The 24,292-nt window shown below is 42.9% G+C and overlaps 1 protein-coding gene across 1 annotated transcript in view; it reads left to right on the top strand.

Moving 5' to 3' along the window:
• UFSP2 (UFM1 specific peptidase 2) overlaps positions 1-11,718 on the top strand; it is a 35,636-nt gene extending 23,918 nt beyond the window's left edge. Inside the window, exons 9-12 of the mRNA XM_073607402.1 lie at positions 4,181-4,305; positions 6,854-6,930; positions 8,638-8,762; positions 10,902-11,718. Of these exons, the coding sequence (XP_073463503.1) occupies positions 4,181-4,305; positions 6,854-6,930; positions 8,638-8,762; positions 10,902-10,988 (414 nt within the window). The 3' untranslated portion in view covers positions 10,989-11,718. The remainder of the gene's footprint in view (positions 1-4,180; positions 4,306-6,853; positions 6,931-8,637; positions 8,763-10,901) is intronic.
• Positions 11,719-24,292: the final 12,574 nt, after the last annotated feature.

Below are 24,292 nucleotides of genomic sequence, written 5' to 3'. Positions count from 1 at the left end.
ATACAGTTCCATTGCATTCTGTAATCTGGATGTAACTGGACATTAAATAATTAAATGAAAGACCAAATAAAAGATCTATCCTGTCTGTTTCCAATACCTTCGTTGAGCAAATATCTGATATAGGGTCATAATAAAATAAGTGGTATTTGTCCTGGCCTGAAGCCACCATTCAAATTTTGACAATACATTTTTTTTGTACTTGAATCCAGAGACCTTGCCCAATGACTTTGTTGCCACAAAAGTTAGTCTAATCGTATAGTCATCTTTAGGATCTTTTCAACAAGCAGTCTGATCAGATCTGTCTATCAGTTTTTTAGGCAGATCTGATTGGAAGGTATGGAAGACTATGGGTAGGCAGATGTAAGTGGGCATGCATCTGCTTACACACATTTACCTCCATCTTGGTCTGGTGGAAAAGGTTTGCCTCCTTTTCATTTATTCAGACATAAACATGATGGATTGAACGTAAAAAGATGTGGATGAAAACACATTTGATTACATCTGTCTTGGACCTAAGATAGGTATGTTTACCTGTGGGTACAAGCTAGAGGACAAAACTGAAAAGACATGGATGTTCCATTCAGCTCTGATTTATCAGGGAATCTGCTCGTGGATCCCCTGCTAATCGAAAGGAGATTTGAGACAGGTGTCGAAAAGGCTCTTACACCCTTTCCCACCTTTACTGACATGCAGTTCTTTTCACCCTCACTATTTTTTTCCCCTGATCTATGGAACTAACATATAAAACATATCACCCCCTCTACTCTTACCCTTAACAATGTTACCACCCATATCACCTTCACCTTCCTTACCCTTAACAATAGACAAACGAGTCCAGCACCATTAATACAACATCTTTGACTCCATTTCCACAATGTTAGGCCATTTATTTTTAATATAAGCAAAAAAATGTAAAATCGTAAACCTAAATGACAGTGAGGTTTAGAAAAAAAGGTCTAGTGCAATGACCTACCTGATTTAATATACATTTAATGGATTTTTTGAGTAAGCCTTTGCACTGTATAGCTGAGGGTAACCAGCTTTAAAGAGTAAAATAATGCTGATTTAGTCAGTGCTTTCCACTGATTTCATGGTGTATTTTGTGTGAAATTTGTATTTCAAAGCATCACAGCATTTCATAGTCATCTCCATGATTCTCCATGGTGAGGTGAACCTGTGTTCACTTCAAACATCCAGTTGTGTTAAGGAGAATTGTATGCAATTCCTCAAGCACATGACTGGACGTTTAAAGAAAAGTTGAAATAATAAATTGTTATATTCTGCACTAAGGTAATAATGGTATGGCTGCTGCCTACCCCCAAAAATTCCACCAAGTGCAATTAGTGAGAAAAGGTATGAAAAAACAGGAGGTATGATGGCGCTGCCTAAATCTAATGTGTGGTTGTGTTAAAAACTTGAAAATACGGTAAATAAAACGACCTTATGACGTGCACGTTCTCTTTAAATTGCAATCAACATAAACAGTAATTAGTGCTAAATCCTATTGGTGCGTGATATACGTTATTTTACATTTGCAATAATAAATGGCTAGACGAAGTTGCATCAAACCATAAAAGACATATGTCATACAAAATTATAATAAAGCGTTCAGTGTGCTTATTGTGCAAAAAATATCCATATATAAAAAAACCCGGAGGTCACTCCTTGTAAAGAAAAAAAGCAAAAAATACAATGTGCGAACCAAAAAATAACTGTTCAAAAATTCATATAGATGATCTTATTCCAAAGTGTCTTGTGCCAGAGTGAACAATATCTCTTGGTGAAGGGTGGGGAAATTCCACACATGCTCCCCTCTCAGCTCCACTCACCAGAAATATGTACCTCTGCAGGGGTAAAGCGCATCAGAACAGAATTGTCCCTGATCCCTATCTGATGTTGTCTCCGCAAGGCGTCCCAGACCTATTGCTGACCCTGCAGCACTATTAAAAGTGCAATTTTTAAACTTTTACCTGAATAAACTTATTTTTATGGATTCACACTATGAGATGCATTTTTTTCCATCCACCCATATGTAAGCGTACCCTATGACAAGCCTCATCGTTGAGAAGGAGACAACATCTGATAGGGATCAGGGAACATCCTGTTTTGATGCGCTTTACCCCAGCAGGGGTACATCTGTCTGGTGAGTGGAGCTGAGAGATGAGCATGTGTGGAATTTACCCACCCTTCACCAAGAGATATTGTTCACTCAGGCACAAGTCACTTTGGAATGAGATCATCTATATGAATTTTTGAACTGTGATTTTCCGGTTTGCACCATTGGATTTCTTTGCAATTTTTCTTTACAAGGAGTGACCTCCGGGTTTTTTTTTTTTTTGTTTTTTTTTTTTTGGTTTTTTTTTTAAATTTTTATTTATGGACATTTTTTGCACACTGAGCATTTTATTATAGTTTTGTATGACCTATATGTATTTTATGGTTTGCAACTTCTACTAGCCATTTATTATTGCAAATGTAACAAGTTATATCATGCACCTATAGGGTTTAGCACTAATAATTTTTTACATCATTCCATAAAAATTAAGTAAAAAACCTTGATTGTGAAAATGTATACTGATAAAAAAGAAATATCTACCAAATATTGAATAAAGTGTTCGATAAAAATTAATATTATGGTTCAAAAATTCTAAGTCAATAAATGGTCAAAAAATTTTGATAAAGTGTGTAAGTTCATAAATATATTGAAATAATTCCGTGACAGACCACCACCGTATCCAAAAAGTGACCACCATAAGAAATGCAAGCTTACCAAACAGCAAGCAAGATAGGCTTGTGACCTCCAAACCCGGTCCGGGCCGCTATCCCAAAAACAGGCAAATGGCTCTGAATCCGATGCTGGTATTAAGGACAGAACAGGTGTCCCAGGGGAGTGTAACGTTCACCAGATGACGTAGATAATCACCAGACTCTCCTGAGCCAAAGATCTCCGACAGGCAGTCATAAAAAACCCAGATAGCAAAAACTCGCCATAGTGTTATACCATCAAAGGGATTTAATAGAAGATAAAAAATATATTGCACTTACAATTAATAAAAACAAACAGCAATAGAGGCCGGCCGGCTATGCAGGACGCCCGTCCAATAGAGACGCCAGTACGCAGTGATGTCAGCGCGTCAACTCCTCCCGACATACGCTTCGTCAACAAAATGACATAGTCTGGGGAACGGGCGACTCTCTGACGTGTCGCGCATTTATAGAGCCGAACTAACCAAGCCTCGATGTATGCGACACGTCAGTGCGTCGCCCGTTCCCCAGACAATGTCATTTTGTTGACGAAACGTACGTCAGGAGGAGTTGACGCGCTGACGTCACCGCGTACTAGCGTGTCTATTGGACGGGCATCCTGCATAGCCGGCCGGCTTCTATTGCTGTTTGTTTTTAGAAGAGAAGGATCAGGTCTGCTCCTGCACAAAGCAGGTAAGTATGACATGTTTGTTATATTTGTGTCACCTATAGGGTATATCTGGAGAAGGGAAATAAAAGCAGATTTTCTGGTGTGTTAAAACAGCCCTGTGTAGTGCTGCCTTGTTATATCTATGTATTATTATTTAATATTGCAAAAAATACCTGGTAAAAGGTGTGTGTGTGTGTGTGTGTGTGTGTGTTTTTTTTGGTTGTTTTTTTGGAAATCATACTTGCCTAGGTGGATGCAGCATCGGTCCCCCACTGGCTCGAAGACTGAGAACTGAGCGATCAAACACTGTTGATCAATTAGTTTGCAGTGCTCCGTGAGCAGAAAGCTGGTAGCTGCCAGTCTCTGCTCTGTGACATCAGTCGAGCTTCAGCCTGCTGTCAGCTGAAAACGGATGACAGGGGTGCAGAATGAACTTCACACCAGTGATCGAGAGGGGAAGTACTGCTCCTTTAGTGATGTCAGAAATCCAGAGCTGCTGTGTACACTTATTTTGTGATCTCAAGGAGAATTGGTCCCCAGTGTCAGTAGCTTGGCAAAATATAACTGGCAGGGCTAACACCATTCAATTCACAAAAATGCTGTGTGTTGTCAACCCACAAAAAGAAATAGAAATAACTAAATCGTTTCAGGCATGTCAAGAGGATTTTTTTTTTTTGTAGGAAAATGTGAATGTACTGCATATGTTTTACTTATTAAATTTTTATTTTGCCCTGACATACATTGTAATGCTGTGTGCATTTGCAGGCTCTGGTGGATGTTGGAGATAAACCTGCGGCCTTTGTTGGATCTCGGCAGTGGATTGGCTCCATAGAGGTTCAGCTCGTACTCAACCAGCTGCTTGACATTACATCAAAAATCATGTTTGTTAGGTGAGCAGTAGTAACCACCTTTTAATGTATATAGGCTGGTGGAATGGAACATTGTGTAGCTCTGTGAAGCAGTTATATCCCAGCTGTCATTTTTCCAGGGCAGAAGGAAAATAGGAAACATGTTGACCTTATAGGCAGCAAACACAGCTTGCCGTTTTTTTTATTCATGAAACTTAATTGGTGTGTATGCCACTTTTGCTGCTGTCACATGTGGGTAGTTTTATGTATTTCAGTCATTTACATAATGCAAAGAGTCAGATGTATTTTTAAGATATTGTAAATCATTCACATCAGTCATTCGCAGTAATAGTTCTAACCTATTAGTCACAATAGCATGCATTCTCACAATATCGCTATAATAATAATAATATTTTTTCTCCAGCAGTAAATTCACACATCCATGTGTTAGCCAAAAGCCCATCTTTTCATGAATATCATGGTGTTGCAAAAAGAAAAGCTGTTTTTACTTATTCTCTGGTTGCTTGCAGTGATCAGCTTAACCACTTGTCATTTCTGACACTTCTCTTATATGTAAAAATCAGTGTGTTTTTTTTTTTTTTGCTGGGAAATTAATTGGAACCCCCAAACATTTTTTAATATTGTATACAGTGTGTATATATGTGTGTGTGTGTGTGTGTGTGTGTGTGTGTGTGTTTTTTTTGTTTTTTTTTGTTTTTTTAACTGCAATTTTTTTTGAAAAAATACAGTTTAATGAATAAAAAAACAAAACGCAATATGTAACCCAATTTTTTTGTAAAATATGAAAGATGATGTTACACCAAGTGAATAGATACGCAACATGTTATGCTTTAAAATTTCGCACGCACATGGAATGGCGGCAAACTACAGTACTTAAAATTCTCCATGGGCTACGCTTTAAATTTTTTTACAGGTTTAGATTTACAAAGGAGGTCTAGTGCTACAATTATTGCTCTCGCGGTCACTGCAATACCTCACATGTGTGGTTCGAACACCGTTTACATGTGTGGGCGTGGCCTACGTATGCGTTCACCACTGGGGTGCTTTACATTTTAAAAATGCTATTTATTGCATTTTTAAAAAATTTTTATACGTTCCCTTTAAAAGAAAAAAAAAAAATTGATCGCTTTTTATGCTTATCACTAGGAATTTAAACATCCCCTGTGATAGAAATAAGCTGTGACCTGTCCTCTTTATGGAGAGATGTGGGGTCAGTAAGACCCCACATCTTTCCTCTACAATGTAAAGCATTTGATAAAAAAAAAAAACAAAAAAAACAAAAACAAAACATTGATCTGGTGCTTAAAAAAATTAAATTAAAAATGGCAGCATTGTTTACATTGGGCCAGAGCCCAAAGTGATGTCATGATGTCGCTCTGGTCCTCCTAATCTAATCTAGTTCCAAAACATCTGGGGTGCCAAGGTTCCCCATTAATGTCCTGGCCTATAGAGATAAGCGGAGGCCATCTTTTCTCTGCTCATCTCTGTTACCGCCAAATCCGTTCCAGGGCTCACGATCATCCAGGTAAGTCTGAGAACCACCGCGACGTGGCGCTTGGACCACTTTTATTGGTTGGAGAATCACCAGCTGAAAGAAACAAAACGGGTGTTATGGCATATTGCTGCAGCCATAACCCCCAGTATTCCACTGCCAACCGAGGACATGAAAACCTGTCGCTTTTGAAAAAGTTATTTACATATTTTAAGGATACTATTGATTGTATGTTCGTCAATCATAGCCATGTACAGCTATCATCTTATATATTGAATTTTTCTTGATATGATATCGCCTTTTGTACGACAAGTTTGTAAACAAGAAAAAGAAAACCTGTGGCCTTGTGTAACTAAAGAGCAGGCAAATTTTAAGCATTTTTCCAAGGCACCCCTGAAGAAACCTCAAGGCACCCTAGGGTGCCTGGCCTGGCTTAAACTGTGGCGGACCAAGAATTTGGGCAGAAATCAGTCAGCCTACCAGAATGTTGTTTGTATGTGGGTGCAGTTCCATTTGGCTAAATCATTTACAAACACAATGGAATCATAATAGTGTGTTGCCTGTCACCTTCATAATTAAGCCCAGTACCCTGGCACTATAAGGCTATGTTTCTTCTCAGTGAATTATAAGGAAATATGTATTACAGGCTGTAGATGAAAAGTATTTTCGAGTGGCTACTATGGCTATTTGTTACCTGTCAGTTAATTGAAAGTCCTTCTCTTTAGAAGTAGGTACATACTGTTGTAGCAGTGGGTCTGATTCTACAAGGTAGGTATATACTAAATTTGGATTTCCAGCTACTGAAGTCACTGACATTTGCCCCAAGGCCAGTGAGTGAATGCACTGACCTCCATGTATAGGTAGCCATTGAGAAATGGAGTTGGCCACTGTTGGCTTAAAGATTAATTCTGCTTGGTAGTTCTGGGTTCCTACATTTTGCACACTTGTCTAATTAAATCATACTTTTTGTTAACTCATTGCATTATTTCATGCTGCTTTATGGAAAATGTCTATGTGAAGTCCATTCCTTAATTACTGCTGTCATGGAGACAGTAACTTTTGTTTTATTTTCTGCAGCCAGGGCACAGAGCTGGCATCCAAAGGGAGAGAACTTGTTAATCATTTTAAAACTGAAGGAACGCCAATAATGATTGGTAAGTGTGTGGTACATGAATATGGCAGCTGTTCAGTAAACAAGTGATTTATTAAACGTTATAACTGAAGCTGTAATTATGATGCATTACTGAGACATTAAATTAGGGATGGAAAAACTGTATATGAAATTTTGCTGAACAGACTGGTCAGTTATAGGTTGTCCATTTGAATCTTTAATATCTGGCAGCTCCTACACAGCGAATGAGTGATAATGGTCAGTGTGTTAAAAAGTTTTCACCTATTTAGTGTAATTCAGTGTTTGTGCAGGACTTCTGTTACTCAAACCCAATATCAAGACTTAGCAGGTAACAGCAGATCACTGGAAATTTCAAATGTTGCCATTAGTAGGGCTGTTCCAATGTGAAAAGGAAACTTGTTCCTTATTGTATATTGTATTCTATATTGTATAGCTACAATCCTTCCATCATTTTGCACTGCATGCTGACATCTAACCAATTATATATTGACCCTCCCTTTTTTTTATTTAATGAAGTACCGTATATACTCGAGAATAAGCCAAGTTTTTCAGCACATTTTTTAGGCTGAAACTACCCCCCACCCCCCCTCGGCTTATCCTCGAGTGAGGGTCTGAAGTGGGGGTGCAGCCTCACTGTGCCCATCTGCAGTCGTACCTTTGATAACTAAAGCAGCAGGTGTCTCCCGCTGTGTCATGCAGTCTGTTCGGCAGCCGTCCATTGTAACAAAGCCCCGCCTCCTCGTCCGTTATAGAGGAACCCTGATACAATGCTGGGAAACTGTATCAGTGTCCCGTCTATCACAGATGAGGAGGAGGTGGGGCTTTGTTACAATGGACAGCTGCCGAACAGACTGCATGACACAGCGGGAGACACCCGCTGTTTTAGTTATCAAAGACACGGCTGCAGATTGGCATTGTTTACCCAGTAGCTGCTGCATTTTCCACCCTTGGCTTATACTCGAGGTTTTTAAGTTTTTTTTTCCCAGTTTTCTTGTGGTAAAATGAGGTGCTTCGGCTTATATTCGCGTCGGCCTATACTCGAGTATATATGGTTTTTATTATCAACTTTGACAATACAAATACAGATACAACTTTGACAATACAAATACAGATACGTTAAAGCAAAAGTGTATGCTGTATGAAAGTTACTGGTAACAAAACGGTAAAATAAGTAATCTAGTAATAAGTAATTAATAAAACAAGACAAAATCAAATATAGCTTTTCGCAGACTAATTGAGCCTCTTTAATAGGGCAAAGAGTGTAACTACCATCCACAAAAAAAATTTTCTTTCTCTGACTGTAGTATTTAAAAAAAAAATTGTTGTTACGGGTTTATTACCTTAGTAGATTATTGCTTTGCTATCTGCATGGCCTTTTTTATCTAAGGTAGTTTATGTACAATTCATATAGTATTGGTTGACCAAGGATGTGATCCTATCTAGCAAGTCAAACAGGACCTAAAGTTTGACTTTAATGTAATTTTTTTGCAAGTATGGCAAATCCATCAAATGATCAAACTCTTTGATCATTAGGTTTTATACTGATGTGCCATTTCCTTTGATGAAGCACTTCTTTATTTCTTTGGTATGTGTGGAAAGAAAGAGAGGGCCCCCTCTCTCAGAGCATACCTTTTTATATTTTTATTCTTTAAGCATTTTATTTTTAACTCTAAACCCTGTTGCTGCTTATAACATTGGAAAATAGCTGTTTTTATTTGCTTCAAATTAGGGGGAGGTGTTCTGGCTCACACAATCCTTGGAGTGAACTGGAGTGAGTCCACTGGTGACATTAGATTCCTCATACTGGATCCACATTACAAAGGAGCTGAAGATCTCCAGACCATTTTAGAAAAGGTACTCTTGTACTCCTAAGCCTTCTACTTCTCTAAGCTCCCTCCTTTTCCTTTCTGTTTTATCCAAACATTTCTGGCCATATCCCTTAGGCCAATGTAAACCTAAAAGACTTGCTGCAGTCAACACTGGTTGATCCCTTTTAAGTCAAACAAGGTTATCAAGCTCCCCCCATGTTATTTCAATTAGTTACTAATGTTTTCCCCCAGAATTACCTTGCACTGTTGGTCTGTCCAGCACATTTGTCCACTTAGGCCAGCCATAGACAGAGCAAATTACTTTCTTGCAACCACAGGTTCCCAACACGGTCAGTGTTGATAGAAGAATCCCTCCCGCGGAGCCATTGTGTTCTCCCGGTCGGGAATAATAGCCTCTAGCAATAATCGCATGTAAAATATGATCAATTAACTTGGGTACATTCAGCCTGCCCATACATAGTTTGAATCTCTGCTGGTTCAGCAGGAAGATTTGGACCATCTATGACCGCCTTTATTTAGGAAAGGTCGCCCCAGTACTAAGCTGTTCAGTACTATGTGTTATAATGGTGCACAAAAATTGCCCTGCCATAAAAGTGTACATACCCTAGAGTCTAAAACTGCCTGCTCTAACCAACATGTGAATGGTGGGGGGCCAGCTTCCTTGCCTTATTAACTCATGCTCTGATATTCAATAGTCCAAATGAAAAATACACTTTCATAACTGCATGTGTATGGGGTCACTGCCCAAAACTTCACATGGCAGAGTTTTGGCACGGGTGTGTATGACTGGATTATATTTATTATTTATTTATTACAGGAATTTAGATTACACCAACAATTTATGCACCGCTTTACATATATATTGTACATTTACATCAGTTCTTTCCCTCAAGGCGCTTACAATCTAAGGTCCCTAACTCGCATTTAGACATACGCATACTAGGGCCAATTTAGACAGGAGCCAATTAACCTAGAAGCATGTCTTTGGCGTGTGTGAGGAAACCAGCACAGAGAGAACGTGCAAAGACCTTACACTTGTCCAGATCTGTGAGTGATTAGGTCACAAGTGAATCAGGTCAGACTACCTATTCCTAGTGTGTGTGTGTGTGTGTGTGTGTGTGTGTGTGTGGCTAGCTTTATGACTACAGTATAACCTTTATTTCTTTATCATACATCATGGGACACAGAGCCATAGTAGTTTCTATGTGGGTTATAGGCCACCTTTAGGTGATGGACACTGGCACAACCTAAGAGAAGAAGTCCACTCCCTATATAACCCCTCCCACTACTGGGAGTACCTCAGTTTTTTCGCCAGTGTCTTAGGTGTTGGTCACAAGTAAATGTGTGCTGTGCTGAGGTCCACTGGAATATTCCTTGCTGGGGCAGGCTATGCAACTGGATCCATTCAAAGTGTCTTTTCAGGCCGAATTGAATGGCACCCGGGCCTCGTGGCAGAAGAAACAAGGTTTAGCCCATAACGCTTCTCTTTTAGAGAGCTGGACCCCGGGATCCAGTGCTTTGGTTTTTTCAGCCATAAAGTTTTCCTGGCGGGGTGCTTTTACGGGTCCAGGAGCATGGATCCCCCAATAAAAAGGGGCCCCGGTTCCTGAAGGTTTTTTAACAGAGCCAGATTTTTTTTTTAAAAAGGAGGGGAGGAGAGGGGCGCGGTGGAAATACGGAGGGGGCGTGGCTTAGCTTGGCGTGCGGCAGGGAAGTTCCCCCTTTTCCCCCTTAGAAATCCAGCACTGCCTCTCCCCCTTTCTTACAATGATACAGGTAAGATAGCAAAAACATGGCGGGTGAGAATGTTAAGTTAGGCTTGACTATCTCCTTCTTTAGAGAGAAGATGTAGTAATCTTACGATTGTGCACTGGTCATATCTGTCTGTATAGATGGCACTATATCACTACATCTTTCTACCCACACAATACGACATTTGAATCTAACACCAAATGAGTGATTGATAGTTTTCTTGGCTCATGCTTTGCTAAAGGTCTAGCCTGCTACTGAGGATTACCTTCTAAAGCAATATTAGAGAGCATGCATGCTGCTATAAAACAGTCAGCCAGCCAGGAAGGATCTTCCCAAGATGATTCTGCCACATTTATTGGCAATGAAAAATACAGAGTTGATAACTAACTGATGATTTTTCTTGTTTTTGCAGGGATGGTGTGGCTGGAAAGGAATCGATTTCTGGACGCCAGATGCTTACTATAACTTGTGTTTACCGCAACGACCTATAGCTATATGATTTGTTTGTGGTATGTGCATTTGCTGTTGTAAATATGCAATATAATTAAAGAAATGTTTTAGCCAAAACTGAAAGTCTAATTTTAAATGGAAGGTGATAAGGTCATCTTCTGTATAAAGTTATACTTGCTTCCAGAGTCACAATGACATTCTGCCAATGTAACCACTTCCATTGCTCACAGTGCCTCAGTTAGAATGATGTGACATTCATTTCAGTGGTTGACTGCACAATCCAAACAGTTCCTACTTCTTCACATTACAGAACTATGTTTAGACATTAGGCATTGTGTTTTTTAATGGAACAGTGTGCATGCACAGTTTCTGTAGAGACCATTTGCCTTTTTGATTACCGCTGATCCTTTGTATAGCCATTTATCTTCGGAACACACTTATTCACAAGCATTCATCAACAGTGTGTTCAACACAAGGGAAATGGTGGTGTGTGTTACTTGACTTGCTGATTGCTACGATCTGTCTCCCCACAACTTTTTAAAAGCAGCTTTTCTATTTAAAAGTTTGCACTTGTTTTATAATGTTTGAACCATTCACTATACTCTACCAATTTGTCTGTACCATCATTTGTACCACCATTATTTTTTTTAATTTAGAATGTACCCTGCTGCTATTACCCAAGGGTGGACAACAAGCATTTTGTCTATTATTTATAACATACAAATAACTTTCATATAACATGTGAGGCAATCATATAATTAAAAAATATTGTACAAATATTTTGTAAATGAAGTAATTCTTTCAAAAAAAAAAAAAAAAAAAGATTTTGCTGTTTAAGAGGGAAAAACACGTGCGTATACTATGGGTCAGTGGAGATGGATTCCCATCCAGTGGTGGTCGGTGGGGAATTATCCAGATACATTGGTGCCAAGCGTAAACATACACAAATGGGTACCAGTCCATAACTTGAAAGAATCCAAGAAAATTTTATAAGATCACAATTTAACCATAAAAAGACAACGTGTTTCGGAGGCAACAAAACTGCCCCAACATTGGGCTTGGAAAAGAGAACAGAAGTCTTGAAAATGACTAAAAAAACATTAAATTAATACCGAGGGAATCTATATTAGTCATGATGTTCTTTTAGAAACTTCCCAACATATACTGTGATCAAAAGCAGTTATTAGTTGAATTGGGCAAAATACGGAAGGGCGTGTCACTGCAGAAGTGAGCATTGGTACAATGGCAGCGAGCGCTAAGGCATGCATTGGTGCAGTTGGGAATGAAGTGGGGAACATGTGGTGATAAGAGTGGGGGGAAAGGATGGGGGTCAGGTGCAGTGGTCAGGGTGAGGATTTCTGTGCAGAGGAAGGAAAATGGAGGTCAGATACAGTAAAGAGATCATATGGGGGTAAGTGTGAAGGTCCAGTGGAGAGAAGGTTTGGGGGGGTTAAGGAATGATGGTGCCTCAATAAAGGTGGTGTTGTCCGGATGCAGTCTTCCTAGCCAGCAACAGAGCTTGGACAGTGGGCTAGGAGAACTGAGCTGCCATGCTAGAGATTACAGTGCCTGTTTAAGCTGCAGCAAAAGCAAGAAGACATGTGGTGTGAGTTGACAGTGCCAGAAATTAGAAAGCCATGAGCTATTGCAACACAGATTCAACTGCTGCAGGGAATCATTGTGAATGTGCTTCTCACCAGTTATGGCCTGGTCATTTAAACATAGACGCTACTGTGCATTAGCAACACAATGCCCTCACTGTGCCATCGCCACCCATGTCACTTTTGCAGGGACATGTAGAGGTACAGAGATTGTGTGCTCTCTTTCCACTTCTTTTACCCTCTGGTACCATCATCTCCTCCCCAGTGCACCTTGTAGAGGCCAGTCAGTCTTCTCGGGGATCTGTGTGCATGTTCCTGGGGGAAGAGGGTAGAAGGTGCACACTTCTTCTGGATTGAGAGAAAGAGGGGAAACCAACCACCTCCATTTTTGTAGTACCCTCCCAATGCAACACCTATTTTATAGAGGTCAAAAATTCAAATGTATTCTTTATTTCTTTTACTTTAAATTAAGTATATATTTTTTTTATAATAAAGTTTTATTGAATTTTTACCAACTACGTACAACCAGTACAAGAACGTACAAATAGCAAAGTAAGACAATTCAGCCATAAATGTGTAACAGAAAATGGGAATACATTTAACATCGAGGTGGCTTGCTGATGACAAGTATATCAAATGCAGTATACAAAAAGGTGAAACCTATACAGAATGGATAAACAAAGGGCACCCAACAAAGGAGAGACCCGATGTTCCACCTGACCCCGCACCATTGTCGACCTGTGTGCGCCAGGACAGAGGAGGGCCTCCCACAAGAAGAGTGCCCATTGATACATCCACACCCGCCCAAGGCATACGGAAGGTAAACCCAGCACTAGCTTCTTCAAGTTAACTTACACACCATGGGTGATAAGAAAGGAAAAGTTGTAGCAGTTGCATCTGTGGGGAGGACATGTAGCAGCTCGGCTGTCACTTGAGTGCTGTACAGTGATGGTATTTAATCTGTGGAAATCTCAGAAGAATAGTACATCCAACCTGACCATGTGTCTTTAAACTCGTCTTGCTGGTCTTTGATAATGTGAACCCACCGTTCAGCCATGATTATATCAACCTCCCTTTTCCAGTCTAGCAGAGTAAGACGTGGATTGTTTCCAAAATCTGAGAATTAATGATTTGGCTGCATTCAATAGATGAGTTACGCTTTTTTTTTTTTTAATAAAGTTTAAAGGCGGAGGGAACCCCAAGGAAAAGAAAATGTAAAGGGGAAACCGCTAAAGGTCTGAGAGTTGTCTGTTTGATCCATGGAGTGATAACCTCCCAAAATGGTTTAATTTTGGGACAAGACCACAGATGGAGGAACATGCCTGGACTATTACAGCCCCTCCCAACAGCGGGCATCTACCATCAGATACATCTGTGCTAATTGGACAAGGGTCTGGTACCACCTGGTGAGAAATTTGTATGACATTTCTTGTGTACAGGAGCTTATGGACGTGGAGTGGGTGAATCTAATCAGTCTCTGAATCTGTGGCAGGGTAAAGTCTTGACCTATTTCCCTCTCCCATTCTCTAACAAAGTAGGGAACTGAGGAAGACTGGGTGCTAAGGACGAATCTATACATCTGTGACAACAGATGCCTGGATCCGAGAGATCCCTAGAAGCGGCAGGGATCACCTGCCCGCCATTGTCTTCTCTAAGGGGACCCATAGTTTAGTTGAGCAGTCATGACACCAATTTAAATTACGCACTAAGGACATGGACTTATAATATAGAGCTATATCAGGAAGCCCAACTCACCCGTCCAGTTTGGTTCTATGAAGAATTTCATAAGCCAGCCTGGGGCGCCTGTCCCTCCAGACAAAGGCTATGAATGCCCAAAGTCTAAAGAAAATCTGGGGAAGGGCAATGGGCACAGTATACAGACTGTAATTTACCCTAGACAGTATGGTCATTTTGATGACATTCACCCTCCTGAACCATGTTGGAGAATAGCCCTTCCAACCCTGCAAGTCCCTTAATATGCCTGTTAGCAGGTCACCATAATTGAGGTTGTATAAAAGTTTCGGGTCTGGGGTGATATTGATCCCCCAAATCAAATCAAAGGAAAGAGGCAGTATGCCAGATAAACGGAGAGGAATGTTGCAGGAGACTGCCAGGGGAACGTGAATAGGTAAAAGTACAGATTTTCCAAAATGTATTTTAAAATTAGACCAAATTTGTGAACTTCGGATAATAGGGCGGGTAGGGATATCTGAGGGATAGATAGGTAAAATAAAAGATCATATACATAAGCACATAGCACATATGGAACCAATGTGAAGTCCTGAGACGTCTGCATTACCCCTAACTGTTCGAAGGAAAGGCTCCAGAACTAGGGCGAATATCAATGGGGAGAGGGGGCACCCCTGCTTAGACTCATTACATATACTAAAGTCGTCTGAAAGCGTACCATTTACCTTAACTCCTGGCTCTGGGGTCCGCATACAACACCAATATGCGGCCCCCCCATGACCATTAACACTTCAGTCATAAAGATCCAGTTCACCCGATCAAATGGCTTTTCGGCATTGATAGACCGAACTACTTGCAGGGTTTGGTCAGGCCCATGTTGCGCCCAGTGGAGTACGTGAAGGGCTCAAATAGTATTGTCTCTAGCCTCACGGTCCACCATAAAACATGTCTGGTCTAGGTACACTAGTGTCGCCATGTGGTCTTGCTAACGAAGGGCCAGGATCTTGGCTAAAAGCTTAGTGTCAGAGTTCAGGAGAGAGATGGGTCTGTAATTAGTACAGAAATTGGGGTGCTTCCCAGGTTTCGGTAAAACCGTTACATGGGCTAACAGGGCTTCTGGGGGCAGAGGGGATTAGAGGTAGTTAACAAATTAAAATAACTGCACATAGGAGATGCCAATGTGGAGAAAATTTTTTTGTAATGCGCAATCGTAAGGCCATCGGGTCCTGGACTCTTGCCTGGTGGCAGGGCAGCAACTGCAGTACTCAATTCTTCAACAGTAATGGGACGATCTAGCTCCTCAAGAAGAGGGCAGGGGGCGGGAAAGTTAGACTCCCTAAGATAAGCTCAGATCTTAGACCCCTTTCACACTGAGACCATTTTCAGGAGCTTTCACGCTAAAAAAAGCGCATGAAAAGCTCACGAAAACCAATTTCGATTAAAATCAATTAATGCTTTCACACTGGCGGGGTGGTGAAAAAACTCCTGCAAGCAAGCATATTTGGAGCATGTTTGAAGCACTAAAAAAAAAGCACCCCTCTCCACTGAAATGAATGCGAAGCACTTCAAAAGCTCCCCAAAATGGTTCTTTTGAGTCACATGAACTTCAAAAAAGCACACCGCTAATTCCTCAAAAGAGCTTGAAAAGCGCCGCAAAGGCGCATCAAAAGCACCCAGCATTTTGTGGGCAGTTTTCAAGCGCCTCAGTGTGAAAGGGGTCTAATCGATCTGACGACCAGCATCACCTGTCGGGGAGGGAGGAGGTAATTTTTATTTTTATATATATATATATATATATATATATATATATATATACACTCATAGAAGTGGTGGAACTCTGGATTGAGTGTCCACAATCTCCTTGTTGTGGACGGACAAGGCATGGACATGACCGGAATCCTGCTGCTTCTTCAATTTTCTAGCTAACAGCCTGCCACATTTATTCCCTTGCTCATAAAAATGGTGGGCAAAAAATCTGTTTATCCTTGGCCTTGTGATCCAAGAGAGACTAAGCTGCAGCGTCTCCAGGTGTTGGGCATTGGCAGGGTCAAAACTCGCTTTATGTGTAATCTCAAAGAAATAGATTTTATCTAAGAGCTCAGCCATTTCCTTCTGCTTTATCCGTTTGATACAGGAGCCATGGGCTGTTAACTCCCCTCTAATAACTGCTTTGTGAGCTCCCCAGACTGCCTGGCTGGACACCTCCCCGGGGAATTGGTTTCAAAGTACAATGCCAAAGTGCGGGACAGGGCTTCAGAAACAGACTTATCATCTAAAAGAGACTCATTCAGTCGCCACGTCCGTTCAAGTGGGTAGGCTGAGACTGGGCGAAGAGTCAAGGTTATAGGAGAATGGTCGGAAATAGTGATGAATTCAATAGTAGAAGAACATCAGATCAAGGCGGGAATAAGTATCATAAGTTTTGGAGTAGTAGCTATAATCTTTGACCCTAGCATGTAGTACATGCCAGCTATCCACCAGATGAAGGGAGCGCAAAAGTTGCTTAACATTGAGTTGAGTTTGAGGGCTCTAAAGGACAAGGAAATTTTGCCAGATGAGGTCTAAAGTAAGGTTGAAATCCCCTCCCAAAACCAAAAAACCCTCCCTAAAGCTCTCTAGTGTCCCCAGGGTCTTAGAGAGATAATCCACAGTTCTCATACTAGGGGCAGAAATAGAGGCAAAAGTATAACGATGGCCAATTATCATGCCCTTGAGAAAAAGAAAACAAACCACAGGATCAGCTAGCAGAGACATGAGGGAGAAGGGGCACAATTTCCCAACCGCAGTCGTTACCCCCCTAGCCTTGGGGATGGGAGATGGTGCATAAAAGCACTGGTAAAAGGCAAACGAGGCATACAGGGGGTGGACCTTGCCTTGCAGTGTGTCTCCTGCAAAAATAGGATTTTTATAACGGCTTACCTGTAAAATCCTTTTCTTGGAGTACATCATGGGACACAGAGCCATAGTATTAACTATATGGGTACATAGGCACCTTCAAGTGATGGACACTGGCACACCCAAGACAGGAAGTTCACTCCCTATATAACCCCTCCTCCTACCAGGAGTACCTCAGTTTTTGTAGCAAAGCAATATACACAAATCCCAAAAGAGGGGAGGGACCTCTGTGTCCCATGATGTACTCCAAGAAAAGGATTTCACAGGTGAGCTGTTATTAAAATCCTATTTTCTTTATCATACATCACAGGACATAGAGCCATAGTATTAACTATATGGGACATCCCATAGCAATGCTATGTGATGGGAGGGAGACACAAACCACAGGGCGCCCACAGACTTGAGGACCTATACTGCTGCCTGCAGCTCACTGCGCCCAAAGGCGATATCCTCATGCCTTTTTACATCCACCTGATTAAAACCTGGTGGATGTATGTACTGAAGACCAAGTTGCGGCCTTACAGAACTGAGCCATGGAGGCCTGGTGATGCACTGCCCAAGAAGCACTAACTGCTCTGGTAGAGTGCGCCTTGACTTGAAAAGGCGGAATCTTACCTTTTAAACCATAAGCCTGAATTATAACTTGCCAAATCCACTTAGAAATAGTGGATTTTGACGCTGCCTGTCCTTTCCTAGGACCTTCTGGCAGCACAAATAAGACATCAGTCTTCCGCATCTGAGCAGTCGCCTCTAAATAGACCTTGACTGCTCTCACCACATCAAGACAATGTAGTGACTTCTCTTCCCTAGAACATGGTTTTGGAAAAAACGACAGTTGGACAATATATCTTGGTTCAGGTGAAACCCTGAGACCACTTTAGGCAGAAAACTTGGAAGAGGACACAACATGACCCTGTCCTCGTGAATAAACAAATATGACTCTTTACAAGAAGGAGCAGCCAATTCCGAAACCCTCCTTGCTGAGGATATAGCAATCAAGAACACTAACTTCCTTGTCAGGAGGACTAAGGGAGTATGCTGTATCGGTTCAAAGGGCTGTTTTTGCAACACAAAGACCCGGATCAAAGAATGCGAAGCAAGAGATCTTTGAAATAAGACTGATAAAGCCGAGACTTGGCCCTTAATAGTATCCAGGGCCAGCTTTATCTCTACCCCTAATTGTAGAAAGGCAAGAATTCTGCCTAAATAAAACAGGAAAAAACTGCGCTATAATGCAATACATAAAAATCAATTAGTGCATAAAAAAAGTTCATTAAGTGAGTGACCATGAAAGTCATCCATGGAAACAAAGAAAGTTCAGAAAGACATAAATCCCTCAGTAATTCCCAGTGAAGGCTATATAGAAAACTTGAGATAAACACCAGTCATTGTGAGCCACCACCACATAAATTTTGCGCTTACCAAAAGACAAGCTTAGGGCTTTTTCACACAGGGCAGATCAGTCATGATCCGCCCCGTGAACACCCGCTTGCTCAGCGGGGATTGCTCCGCCGATCCCCGCTGAGCAGGAAGATGACAGGTCCATCGCTGCACGCTGTGCAGCGGCGGACCTGTCAGAGCGCCGCTTTCCCCTATGGGGGGATCGGATGATGACGGACCGTAGTGTCCGTCGTCACCCGATCCGATCCGAAAACGGATGGAAAAGTAGGGTTTTCCTCCGTTACACTTTTCGGATCGGAGCGGGTCGGATGTCAGCGGACATGTCACCGCTGACATCCAACGCTCCATAGGGATGAATGTATGTCCGTTTTTCATCCGAAAACGGAAGGATGAAAAACGGACATACGGATCGTCCGTGTGAAAGAGGCCTAAGTGAGCTTGTGTGTAAACCGGAGATCTGGATGCCAAGCCAATAGCGCTGCTTCTCCGTGCTCAACATGGATATGGAAGTGCGGTAGACGATGGTTCATACAGCAACCCGGGCTCAGGATTATGAGGGCAAAAGAAAACTTTAAAGTCCCGCTTGTCCTTTACTAATTGTACAGCAGAATAAAGTCAAAGTTCTGGAGTGGCCATCTCAGTCTCCTGCCCTCACTGTCATTGAGCCATTCTAGGGAGATCCATCTCCATTACCCTCCAGACCATGGATTTCCACCAGAATTCTGCCTATGCTAAATTTCCGAGTGTGCCAACCCTTGGATTTACACCAGGAAACATAAGCCCTCCAGACTCTATAATATATGATTTTGGAAGCTGGCTTCCTTGCATTAATCAAGGTAGAGATTACTGACCTGGATAGCCCATGTTTCTTCAGAATGTGAGTTTCAATAGCCAAGCCGTTAAATTTAGAGTTCTTAAGGTAGCATGGAATATTGGCCCCTGTGAGAGTAGGTTTGGATGTAGTGGAAGGGACCATGGATCCCCCACCGCCATCTTTACGATTTCTGCATACCAGGATCTTCTGGGCCATGCTGGGGCTACAAGAATTACTGGCTTCCTTTCCAGCTTGATTCTGCAAAGAAGTCGTGGCAGCAACTGAATAGGGGGAAATGCCTAAATCAGTGAGAACTGATCCCACGGGGTCACCAACGCATTTGTTCTGCATGCGAGTGGATCCCTGGTTCTGCACACAAAGTTGACCAACTTCATGTTGAACTTAGACACCAGAAGATCTACATCCGAGTCCCCCATCTTTGACAAATAGCCAGGAAAATGTCGGGGTGAAGGGACCATTCCCCTGGGAACAACTGCTGGCGACTCAAGTAGTCCGCCTGCTAATTCTCTACTCCCGTAATGAAAACTGCTGATAGGCACGGAACATTCCTTTCTGCCCGTTAGAATATGGTTCACCTCCCTCTGCGCTGCAAGACTCTTGGTGCCCCCTTGGTGATTGATATAAGCCACAGCTGTGGCATTGTCGGATTGGATCCTGACAGGACAACCCCGTAACCTGAATGTCCAGGCCTTCAGAGCCAGATGTGCTGCCCGAATCTCTAGGATGTTGATGGGCAAGGTTCTTTCGGTTCTTGACCACTATCCCTGGACAGTTGTCTTTTCTAGTACTGCTCCCCAACCTGAAAGGCTGGCATCTGTCGTTACCACTTTCCAGATAACTGGTCTGAAGGATTTTCCGTTCAGCAGATTCTGGGTTATCAACCACCAAGTGAGGCTCTGGGACACGCTTGGGGGCAGCCGCATTGGCAAATCTAGAGCTTGAACCATTTTGTTCCAAGCAGACAGGTTGCTGTTTTGCAACAGTCTCGAATAGAACTGGGCATAGAGAACCGCTTCGAATGAAGCCACCATCTTTCCTAGCAACCTCATGCAAAGGCGAATGGAGTGATCTCTTTTTGACCTGACCATCTGCACCAGCTCCCTTATGGTGTTGATCTTTGCCTGAGGCAAGAACACCTTTATCTGGGCTGTGTCTATGATCAGACCCAAGTACTCCAGCCTTTTTAGTGGTTTTAAGGAAGACTTCTCTAGGTTCAGAATCCAACCTAGATTTTCCAGGTATTTGGTTGTAATGCGCACGCTTTGCTCCAAACAGGCCACCGACTGGTCAATTAGCAATAGATCATCCAGGTACGCCAAGACTGTTATGCCCTGCGCCTTAGCCTGGCTAGAGGTGGAGCCAGAACCTTTGTAAATACCCGGGGTGCTGTAGCCAGCCAGAAGGGCAAGGCTACATACTGAAAATGATGGTGTTCTACCTCGAACCACAGAAAGGATAGGCTAGAAACCACCGACCCGATCGACTCCATGCGAAAAGAGCGGACCTTCAGGAATTGATTTAGATTTTTGAGATCTAGAATGGGTCTGACATCTCCATTCGTTTTGGTAGCGTGAAGAGGTGTGAATAGAACCCCAAACCTTGCTCTTCTGTGGGAATTTGCATGATCACCCCCTGAACCAGCAATTGGTCTAATGCGCGAAACAGAGATTGCCTTTTCCCTGGATCTTTGGGAACGTTTGACCTCAGAAAACGAGGCGGTGGAAACTCCCGAAACTCTAGTTTGTACCCTAGAGCTATAGTGGTGATGACCCATCTGTCCTGAATGTCCTCCTGCCAGACTTCTGAGAACTGCAGAAGTCCCCCCCCCCCCCAACCTGGCGAATGGGGGCCCCCCTTCATAATAAGGCTTAAGAATTCTGTTTTGCAGGTTTCCACTCCCAGGACTTCTTTTGTGCCTGGGCCTGACCCTGAGGCTTTCCTCTAGACTCTGACAGCGGAGGCCTTTGCGACTGCCTAGAGGCAGATGCCCTTGGCACACGAGAAAGAGCCCACTTAAAGGAAGGGCGTTTATTCCTTCTTTTGACTGGCAAAAGAGTACTCTTCCCACTTGAAATCTTTTGGATGTATTTGTCCAAATCGTCCCCAAATAGCCGATCCCCATGAAACGGAAAACCAGTCAGGAGCCTTTTGCATGGTGCTTCGGCTGACTAATTTTTCAGCCACAGGATCCTACGCATGTGCACTAGCACAAGCGTAAGGCGAGACGCCTGGTAAATAGAATCTTTAATGGCGTCAATAGCAAAACATAATGCTCTTGGCAGTTCGGTCAAATCCCAGGCTCGTTGTACAGGAACCTCCTTAACCACTTGCTTACTGGGCACTTAAACCCCCCTCCTGCCCAGACCAATTTTCAGCTTTCAGCGCTGATGCACTTTGAATGACAATTGCGCGGTCATACAACTCTATACCCAAATTAAATTTTTATAATTTTTTTTCCCAGAAGAGCTTTCTTTTGGTGGTATTTGATCACCTCTGCGGTTTTTATTTAAAAAGACCGAATTTAAAAATTTTTTTTTTTTTTTTTAATTTTGTTATAAAATTTTGCAAACAAGTAATTTTTCTCCTTCATTGATGTACGCTGATGAGGCTGCACTGATGGGCACCGATAGGCTGCACTGGTGGGCGCTGATAGGTGGCACTGGTGTGCACTGAGAGGTGAAACTGATGGGTGGCACTATATGAGGCAGAATTGCCTCTTCCTCTTTGGGACCGATGTCCCTTGCACATAAGCCGGTGATCGGCTTTTTTTTCTCACGCTGTCAGCGTGAGGAGAAAAAAAAAAGATTACCGAGCTTTTGTTTACATCACGTGAACAGCTGTCATTGGCTGACAGCTGATCACGTGGTAAGGGACCAGGATCGGCCCCTTACTCGGATCTGTGATCACCCGAGTCTCAGTGACTCGGTGATCACAGCGCGCGCCCTGCAGGGAGCGTGCAAAGGGGAGGATGTCTATTGACGGCCTCCTGGAAATTCAGGTCCGCGCTGTGGCCGTCATCTGGCTATAGCCCAGACGCCAAGTGGTTAAGGGCCTGTCTAAATGGGTCCTTTAGGGACTGACAGATGCCTATTGCACCTGCCAAGGAAAAAGAGGATTTTAACAGGAATTCCAACCTTTTATCTGTTGGATCCTTAAGCATTTGAGCATTGTCTACTGGACAAGTTAGACTTTTATTCACACTGGATATAGCAGCGTCAACTGCTGGTACATTCCATCTTTTGGTGAATTTCTCCTGAACCCAAAGAAGAGATGGAACTTTCCGGTGACTCAGTTAGGAGCAGCTTGAAAGCAGAACGAACCATTTCCATTAGAGACTGTACCAGCAATTTTTCAGATTGCGAGGCTGAAAAGGGTTCATCCCCATTGATTCCTCCAAAGAGGAGTCATGGGATTGTCTTCCTCCTGATCGCCTGAGGGTAAAACCTCATCCTCCACCCACTGCCTAAGCCCCACCCCCTCCACATGTCACCCGCCCCCGCTCCTGTTTTGAAATCCAGATAGTTCCCGCGTGCGGGCGGCATTCGGGTCTGTCACAAGGCAGACCCAGCAAGAGGGGTGGGGTGGGGAGGAGAGGCAGGGCCTAATGCGTAGAGTGGGGGAAAAAACAGAGCAACGGGAGCCACCTCACCCCCCGCAGGAGGGGGGGTTGCAGGGGGAGCACAAACTATTGTTTTACTTCCCAAACCCTTAGTCCCTCCAGGGGGGGAGAAGTGCGATATGGTAAATCTCTTTCCTGCATGAGGAATCCCTGCTGAGACAAGCTGCTACTGAGCCCACACACATGCTGTAACACTGAGCTGAAGTGGGAGACAACGAACTAAGGTATGTGCATTTACTCCCTCTAGTGGAGATTTAAGGCATGACAACATTTTACCCAAGGAAGAAAAACTATAGGTGGACTTTTTACAGTTCCTAGGCTTCTTCCCTTACCTTATCCTCGCCGCAGGATACTGCTGATAACAGACAGATCCAAACTTCACCCATCACGGCGGGCTGCGTTTAGCAAACCTTCAAGGACCGGGTCTCTTTTTATCGGGGTTCCACTCCCTTGGACCTGTATAGCACCACGCCAGGAAAACTTTATGGTAATGTGAGCATGACCAAAGCACTGGGTCCCAGGGTCCAGCCCTCCAAGGAGAGGCGTTACAAGCAAAACCTCGTTCTTCCTATACGAGGCCCGGGTACCATCCACTTTGGCTGGTTCCAGCTGTGGAGGCTGCTTAAATCAAGTAAGGATCCCTCCAGTGGAGCTCTTCAGAGCACATCTTCACTCGTGACCAACACCTTGGCAAAAAACTGAGGTACTCCTGGTAGGTGGCACTGGTGTGCACTGAGAGGTGAAACTGATGGGTGGCACTATATGAGGCAGAATTGCCTCTTCCTCTTTGGGACCGATGTCCCTTGCACATAAGCCGGTGATCGGCTTTTTTTTCTCACGCTGTCAGCGTGAGGAGAAAAAAAAAAGATTACCGAGCTTTTGTTTACATCACGTGAACAGCTGTCATTGGCTGACAGCTGATCACGTGGTAAGGGACCAGGATCGGCCCCTTACTCGGATCTGTGATCACCCGAGTCTCAGTGACTCGGTGATCACAGCGCGCGCCCTGCAGGGAGCGTGCAAAGGGGAGGATGTCTATTGACGGCCTCCTGGAAATTCAGGTCCGCGCTGTGGCCGTCATCTGGCTATAGCCCAGACGCCAAGTGGTTAAGGGCCTGTCTAAATGGGTCCTTTAGGGACTGACAGATGCCTATTGCACCTGCCAAGGAAAAAGAGGATTTTAACAGGAATTCCAACCTTTTATCTGTTGGATCCTTAAGCATTTGAGCATTGTCTACTGGACAAGTTAGACTTTTATTCACACTGGATATAGCAGCGTCAACTGCTGGTACATTCCATCTTTTGGTGAATTT

Source organism: Aquarana catesbeiana, linkage group LG01 (genome assembly GCF_042186555.1).
Source record: "Aquarana catesbeiana isolate 2022-GZ linkage group LG01, ASM4218655v1, whole genome shotgun sequence".
Lineage (NCBI taxonomy): Eukaryota > Metazoa > Chordata > Amphibia > Anura > Ranidae > Aquarana > Aquarana catesbeiana.
Note: the sequence above shows the minus strand (reverse complement) of the source record. Positions and strands in the feature narration are given on the sequence as shown.